Raw genomic sequence first — 8,618 nt, 5'->3', positions numbered from 1 at the left:
TGTAACCCACATCTGGATTCCATAAGCAGAGTGCACCTGTGTAACCCACATCTGGATTCCATAAGCAGAGTGCACCTGTGTAACCCACATCTGGGCTTCTTCATTTTTTACTGTTGGTTTTCTTCTAGGTTAAAGAAAGAACATTTTAAGGCAAATTTCCCTGGTAAATAACATCCATTTGCTATCTGTTTTTCTTTGTGAAGGTTTTAGCTCAGTATTACATGGCAACAACTGAACGTCACAGGTCTGAAGAGGAGCTTCTGGTCATCTTTAACAAAAAGATCAGTAGGAACCCAACCTTTAAGTTGTTAAAGGACAAAGTCAAGCTTTTGAAATGAACATTTCTGTTTTTAAAAGTTGAATTCATTCTGTCGACTCTTTTTCACATTGTTTATAAAATGTGTAATGAATTATAGCAACTCAAACTGTGTTTTCCAGAGCCATTATTTTTAAGTTAAGGAAAAATTATATTTTTGGTAGAACTTTTATGAAAAAATAAAATATATTCTTGTCCAAAATTCTGAATTCGTGGTGGCAAAAATTATTGTACTTTAAAACATAACTTTCATATGTGGAAAATGTTTTTAAAATGCAGTGCAGTGGCAAGTCAAAAAATCATTCCTCTGTCTGCTGGGTGCAGTGGGTCACACCCACAGTCCAGCACTTTGGTAGGCTGAGGTGAGAAGGGGTTGAGACCTGGGTACCATAGTGAGAACCCGGACATGATGGCATGTACCTGTTGCCCCAGCTACTAGGGAGGCTGGTTCAGGACCAGCACTTGAGCCCAGTGGTAGGTGATAAGGCGAGATCCTGTTTTGTTTTCATTTTTTTTAAGTAATTTCTCTTTTGATCAGACTAGAAAGTATTTATTTTAACCACATCATTTCTACACATTCTTGATTAGTGGTTTCTTACACGTTTGCTCTTGTGTTGTTGAAGCATGCATGCAAGTTGTAGCATTCGGTCCAGGAATGGTCACGATGACAGTCTTTTGTACGTGCTGATCCTGCGTAAGCCAGAAGCGGCACTCTTTAGAGAAAGTTTCTCTGTTCCTTTCTACCTTCAGCCAGAGGCAGATGTGTCAAGAACTGAATTTAGGAGTGTGGTCTGTGACTAGAAACAAAAGGCAAAGGGCATCTCATTTGAGATGGAGCCTGTTACCCAGCGTTGCTACTGCTGCCAGGCACGGTCTGCTCTGAGATGTTCTCAGAGAGCCTGTATGCCTCTGTCTGGTAGTTGAGTAGGTTTTGCCCACAAATCCCTTAAAAGCTGGTAAGCATCTCTGGTAATAACCAACCACCATCCTACAGATGAAAGCAAGACAGGGATGCAGAACAAGGGTTAGGTGAAGTGAGGAAGGGGGACGGAGACCGTGTCTGAGCCCTGAGTGTCTGGTGAACCTCAGGAGCCCACTCTCACCAGCCAAGCAGCCCCGGTGCTCAGTTCTGGGTTGGGGATTGGTCATGCAGGGGATTGAGGGGCACCAACTGTTGTACTGTACACACTGGGCTAGAGGTCAGGTCCGGCTTTTGCTCCTTATCCACTAACCTCTCCAGTTGTCTCTTTCCTCATCTGGGCTGTAGGGACGGGAGAGGGTCGCGTGTGAATGAACTAACTAGTTCCTGTGAAGTACGCAGAACTGGACCTAAAACCCTGAAGATCCTCTTTCAGTGCTGCTGCCCCTATTGTTAGCTTGTCATAACCACCTTTGAGCCATGAGAAGCTTTGGACATTGTAGAAAGCAGTGGAAAAGTGGGAAAGTAAAAGCTTGACCCAGGCCACATCCCTAATCAGGGACAGAACCAGAATGCAGCTGTGACTGCTGTGTCCAGATGCCTGCCATGCCATCTCCCAGGGATCCGAGGTGTGCTCCACCACCGACCAGGGCGTGTTGGGGAGACACAGAGGCACCCAGCAGAGTCTCAGGGACGTACAAGTGCCACAGTAGTTAAATTGTGATTTGTTTTTCTACCAGAATTGCCTATGTTGGTTTCACCGTGGTAACTTTAAGGCAAAGTGTGCCAAAAGAGACGTGACTAAAAGGTGTACCTAGCACTGTGGGAGGGTCCTCGTTTCTGCCATCCTTGCAGGCAATTACCCAGGGTTCTCAAGAGTCAGAACTTCTGGACAGCCAAGTGCCAAAATGGGGCTGGTGTTGCTCAGGAATCTCAGCAGGGCGTCCACCTGTCTGGGGCTGAGGAGGTGGCCTCTCAGCTCCCTCAGACTCGCCAGCAGTGGTGTCTAATGGTCCATGATGTGGAAGGGTCTCCTCGGATACTGCAGTTGGTGGCCCGAAGGGCTAACTGTGTGTGCAGCTGCCCTGGGGGGTCATTGCCCAGCTGCCCTGGGGTCCTCACTCAGACCACCCTTGTCGGTTTTGGCAGTTGTCTACCTGACTGGAACTCTTAAACATACATGATATTGAAGCTCTGGGGATTTAAGGAACCAATGTGATGCTACTCATGTAAGGCTCTGTGCTTTCCTTGTGTCTTAAGTGGAGTAAAAAGGTTGAATCCCACCATGTTCTGCCTGTCCTCAGGCTGGTTCTGGGGTCTGGCACACAGGTGTCCCCAGACCTGCCAAAGATGCATTCCGATACACTGTTTGCCCTGATGCCTCATTTTCCAGCATTTGTTAAACCATATGATGCTGCTTAAAAAGCAGGATTTGAGAGAAGATGGCCTGCTCTGCCCACCTCCAGGAGCCTGAGAAGTGTGACCGGTGCGCTGGGCACAGTAGGTACTTTGTGTTCCTTGGAGGAAACTGACAGTGAGTGAGAGGCCAGGGGCTGAGCCAGGCTGCCTTTCCCTCCCTGCCCTACTACACAGCAGGCTCAGGCCGAGTCACAGGTCAGGAGAACAGAGCAACATTTATATGGAGAAAGCTAAAAATTGCAAAGTCACTCATTTTCCCTTGGTGGGGTAAGATCCCCTATTGAGAAACTAAGGCTGTTCTGACCCTCCTCACAGGGTGTCTAGGAGCGGCTAGGAGAGCAGTGAAAGTCAGAGGCTGGGCACAGTGGCTCACGCCTATAATCCCAGCACTCTGGGAGGCCAAGGCCGGTGGATCGCCTGAGTCTGATTGTTTGAGGTTGTAGTGAGCCTCAGCACTCTACCCAGGGCAACAAAGTAAGACTCATGTCTTAAAATAATAATAATAGGCTCGGCGCCTGTGGCTCAAGTGGCTAAGGCGCCAGCCACATACACCTAAGGTGGCGGGTTTGAATCCCCAGCCCGGGCCCGCCAAACAACAATGATGGCTGCAACCAAAAAATAGCCGGGTGTTGTGGTGGGCGCCTGTAGTCCCAGCTACTTGGGAGGCTGAGGCAGGAGACTCGCTTGAGCCCAGGAGTTGGAGGTTGCTGTGAGCGAGATGCCATGGCACTCTACCCAGGGGGGATAGCTTGAGGCTCTGTCTCAAATAATAATAATAATAATAATAAAATTAACAACCAGCATTTTTGTAGGTCTGCAGATTTGTGTGAGTCTGGAAAGCTCTCACATCCTTCTAAGCCTCTCATTTTTCTTTCAAAGTTAAAACAAGCCGATCAGGTCCTATTAAATAGTTTACTCTGGTAGTCTCACCAATTTCTAATTCCCTTTCTTTTTCCAGAATAGATAACTAGGAATGAAAAAAGAAGCAGTTTTTGGAGTAAGATTGCTATCTTTGAGACAGCACTTTTGCCCTTGAACAAGGAAGATTTTAAGAGATCAGTGGTTTTGTACAATTTGTCTCCATTAATGAATGCTGTGAGAGTCTATCTTGGGTCTTTATTCCACCACTGAAAGCTGATCTCCCTAGCTGAGGTTACTCTTTTTTGTCTCAATGATGAACCTTGTTGACTTAAATGTGGCTATGGAACCATGACACCGTAGTGCTTTTAAAATTGTTACTCCTTGCTTTGGGGAAGGAAATTGGAGATAAGTTATTATCTTTGTCTCATTTAAAAGAAAGGCATGTTCTATATCTTTACCAGTACTTTGTGGTTGATCTCAAATTATACTCAGCCTTTCTTTATTCCTTCTTCGAATTAAGCTTTCAAAAATGGCTAAAATAGGCCTTCTAAATTTCTCTGCTTAGAAAGCCAAGGAGTACATAGTATGTCTTCCATTTACTAGGTACAGAAAGTGTTACTTTACAGTGATTCTTGAATCATACATGGGCAAGCAGTTGTATAGTTAATCCCTGTTCTCCTTCCAGTAAACTGGATTTTAGTAAAAGAGTTGGTACACAGGCGAAATCTCACACCTGTACTGATAAAAATGTAGTAGAATTCCACGTTAAGGAGACCTTGTTGGGAAGCCGCCTTCGTACGTGGAGTTTTGCTTTTCCCACAGACGTACTGACACCTGAATCCCCTGTCTTAAATATGTCTGTGGGGAAAGCAAAGCTGCCTGCCATTCTGTACTGAGCCTCTTGGCCCTGAAAGCCTTCTAAATCCCAGGGACTAATCCAGTCATACCGATTGCCTACCCTGGGCCAGCTCCATGCTGGGTGCCGTGTCACCAAGGTCTTCAGGGAGGGGGACAACATTGGGGCAAACACAGGCAAAGGTCATGAGGATGTGCTGGGCTTAACGTGGGCCCAGGAGGGACAGGGTAGTTCTGCCTGGGGTGAGGATGGAGGGCACTAGGTTACTAAAGGGCTCTGCGATTGATTCTTGAAAGGTAGGTGGTTAGTTATTCCCTACTTCACATGTGAAGTCATCTTTTTCACATTCACACCACTTCACCTCCTCTGGCCCAGACTCCTAGCCATGTGGGCAGAAGATGAGGGGATATGTATGTACTAAGCAGGGGCCAAGTGCCAGAATTAGACTTGAGGTTGAACCTGACCTTTCCTTCTTTTAATAACTAGCCTCCCAAGGGCCTCTGCTTAAGCAGGTTATTTAGCTTCTCTGACCCTCAGGGTTTTTCCTTTTATACTGAATTCCTCGAGTAGAGTGAAATTGAAATATGGCACACAAAGTGCCTGGCACACAGCATCTGAAGACATTGCTCTTAAAGTGCAGGAAACGCACTGCAGATGGCAGTGTCTACCACTGGGCCAAGGATGAGGCTCTGGAAGACTTGTTTTTTCCTGCACTGAGCTCTAAATGACCAGGCTGCAGTAAAGAAGAACCAGCATGGTCACACCATGCAGTATGGTGACTGCTTAGATGAGGAAGTCAGCTTCAACTGGAGGTCACACTCTAGCTCACAGTTAACATGGAACCATGCTTCAGGACAAAGACACAGTCCCACAGCTGCCAGACCAGCCTCTGTACACATCATATTCCAGTGTGAATGTTCTATTGCAGTCTGGCACACACACTGAAACAGGAAAACCTAAGTACTGATCAATGAGTTCTGCAAAGTGCACATACCTGTGTCACTAAGTCAAACAAATAGATTTTTTTTTTTTTGAGACCGAGTCTTTGTCACCTTCAGTAGAGTGCTGTAATGTCACAGCTCATAGCAACCTCAAATCAAACTTTTGGGCTCAAGACATCTTCTTGCCTCACCCTCTCAAGTAGCTGGGATTACCAGTGACCTGCCACTACACTGGGCTAGTTTTTCTATTTTTAGTAGAGATGAGGTCACACTCTTGCTCAGGCTGGTCTCAAACTTCTGAGCTCAAGCAGTCCACCCACCTTAGTCTCCTAAAGTGCTAGGATTCCAGGTGTGAGCCAGAGCGTCTGTCTGAATGGATTGCTTTCGCCTCACTTGGCCTGTGGTCATTGACGATGTCTGGCTCCTTTCACGAAGCATCCCGGGAGATTCATCCACGCCGCTTGCAGGGGCAGCTCGTGCCTTCTTTACTGCTGCACAGTATTCACCATTCTGACTGCTGATGAAACGACTGGCTGCATCCCAGGCATTGGGGTTCCTCATGGCTCTGAACCCCCCGCCTCCTGCTGAGGGCGTCCCCAGGAGAGGCAGTGCTAAGTCACAGGGCACATTTCAGCTTTTTTTTTTTTTTTTGCCCTTCCCCACCCCCCACACATTTCAGCTTTGATGGACGTGTTTATTAGTCTACAAGTTTATACCACCACCCTCCAAATGCACCAAAACTAAACTATTTTTCGTTTCTAAGTCTGTATCTGTCTACTCAAAATAGCTCTATTATTCAATGCTGCCAAACAAAATCTTGGAGGGTTACACTAGATCGTAAAACTGGAAAATGGGGTTTCCAAGTTTTCACAGCAGATCTCAATCTTGGGTGATTTTGAAAATAAAAGGGAATAGAATCCCCCGTCAGCTTAAAGAGCAGCATCTGCCTGCCACTGTCCTTTTCACACTGAAGAAGCTCAAGGCCTCACTTAGCTCACTTCTCATTAGATTTAATAGCTTCTATAATTTGGTGTTAGATCCTAGTTCTGTCTGTCTGGTTATAAGACAGGGAGGACTTCTGAAAAAAAACTGGTATGCCCTGGTGAACAGAGAAGTTCTTTGTTTTCTTTTGATTGCAAAGGCTACTTTAGTTTTTTTGTTATAGGATCTAGGGGAGCTTTAATTTATTCCCTTTGATAGGAGTGGTTAAACCACCCCTTTGGTAGTTTAAATTGTAATTGCTGAGTAAATACATATGTTTATCAGAGTGTAAAGGTCAGACATCCCTCAGGAGGTCAGTCAGGGCTTTGTGTGGCCACAGAGGGGGTATTGTGAGCTGCTGAAACACTCCCCTTGCTGTTCTCCTCCCTTCCTGATGACCTCAGGCCGACTTCTGTGGTCGTCCACATATTAGATTTCTCCATTATAGATTAAAGGTAGGTAAAGATTCGGTTCTATGAGCAGTTTCCAACAGCATTACTTTGGGGATTTGGCATCAGGTTTGAATCCAGATACTAATGGTTATGTCATGGGATAGGCCTGCTTGGACTGATTTTATATGGAACAGGGTGGTTTTATCCAGCTAAACTTGAAACAGCAGTCTCTTATTCAGAGAAATTCACAGAATTTCTCAATTGTAAGGTGTCCCTGCATAGCATCTTCAGCCTGTCAGCATTTGCTGCTGCGCCCACCTAGTCTCCAGGCCGTGAGAGCTGCGGGGGCTTTCCCAGTGCTTGGCTACTGTCTGCTTATCCAGGTTTCATGATGTGTCACAAAAGTGCCCATGATTCTTCTGTTTGGATGAGTCTGAGAATCATGCATATGTAAGGAGAGGCAGTAGTTGCAAAAAAAGAAAAAAATTGTGATGATGGCAGCCACTGTATGTGGAGGGCTATCTGTGCCCGGGGCTGTGCTGGCCCTTGAGTATAAGGTCCCCTTCCAGCCACATCTTACCACTGGAGATGGGGTTTGGGCTCTGCCTGTTCTTTCCCTCAAATCCAGGCTCTGGTTGCTGCTGCCAGTCTTAAAATCTGATGTTTTCTCTCCCTTGTTTTGTCTTTTTAAGTTTGAGGCCAGCAGAGAGCCTTGGAAGTTGTGGTGATAGTATCAGGATGATGCCCAAGGTGAGGTTACAGAGTCCAGCTGGGGATCCACCCTCTAGTACTGACCTTGTGACACTTAGATTTTTCTTTCTTTCTTTCTTTCTTTTTTCTTTTCTTTTTTTTTTTTTTTTGAGACAGAATCTCACTCTGTTACCCTTGGTAGAGAGCTGTGGCATCACAGCTTACAGCAATCCTAAACTCTTGGGCTCAAGTGATTCTCTTGTCTCAGCCTCCCAAGTAGCTGGGACTACAAGCGCCCACCACAACACTGGGCTTTATTTATTTATTGTTTTTTGTCACCTTTGGTAGAGTACCATGGTGTCACCACTCACAGCAACCTCAAACTCTGGGGCTTGAGCAATTCTCTTGCCTCAGCCTTTCAAGTAGCTGGGGACTATAGGTGCCACCACAATGCCTGACTATTTTTTCATTGTAGTTGTCATAATTGTTGTTTTAGCAGGCCCAGGCTGGGTTCAAACCCACCAGTCCCAGTGTATGTGGCTGGCACCCTAACCACTGAGCTATGGGTGCAACACTGGGCTATTTTTAGAGATGGGGGTCTCACTCTTGCTTAGGCTGGTCTAAAACTCCTGAACTCAACCCACCTGCCTTGGCCTCCCAGAATGCTGGGATTATAGGCAGGAGCCACCATGCCTGGCCTGACACTTTGATTTTTCTAAGGTTGGCAGGGGGACTTATGGACTTTATTCAAAATATGTGTGTTTGTACACTGATGTTTGTGATTTTCTTTTTTTCTTTTGAGACAGAGCCTCACTTGGTCACCTTCGGTAGAGTGATGTGGCGTCACAACTCACAGCAACCTCAAACTCCTGGGCTCAAATGATTCTATTGCCTCAGCCTTCTAAATACCTGGGACTATAGGCACCAGCCACCATGCCTGGCTGTTTATGATTTTCAGTACATACTGATGAGCAGGTGTTGAGTCTTTCAAAGGAATGACATTCAGATTTGTTTTTTAAGAGACAGGGTCTGGCTCTGTCCCCAAGCTGGAGTGCAGTGGCATGATCACCAGCTTACTGAAGCCTAGAACTCCTGGGCTCAAGCTGTGAGAGCCAAACTAGCTCCATTTTGTTGTTTACAGCACAAGCTCCATTCTTGGCTGTTTAAAGTACAAGCCCCATTCCTAGCTGTTTACCGCATAGCCCTTCTGCCCCAACCTCTGCCAGTGAAACCTGCAGGGCCA

The 8,618-nt window shown here is 46.1% G+C and overlaps 1 protein-coding gene across 1 annotated transcript in view; it reads left to right on the top strand.

Annotated features, from left to right (window-relative positions):
- The window catches only part of LYAR (Ly1 antibody reactive), a 10,090-nt gene extending 9,568 nt beyond the window's left edge, over positions 1–522 (top strand). Inside the window, exon 6 of the mRNA XM_023519311.1 lies at positions 204–522. Within this exon, the coding sequence (XP_023375079.1) occupies positions 204–338 (135 nt within the window). The 3' untranslated portion in view covers positions 339–522. The remainder of the gene's footprint in view (positions 1–203) is intronic.
- The last annotated feature ends 8,096 nt before the right edge of the window (positions 523–8,618 follow it).

The sequence above is a fragment of the Otolemur garnettii genome, unplaced genomic scaffold (assembly GCF_000181295.1).
Source record: "Otolemur garnettii isolate 467f Iridium unplaced genomic scaffold, OtoGar3 scaffold00171, whole genome shotgun sequence".
Taxonomy (NCBI): domain Eukaryota; kingdom Metazoa; phylum Chordata; class Mammalia; order Primates; family Galagidae; genus Otolemur; species Otolemur garnettii.
The sequence above is the reverse complement of the archived record's forward strand: the minus strand, read 5'-3'. Positions and strand labels throughout refer to the sequence as shown.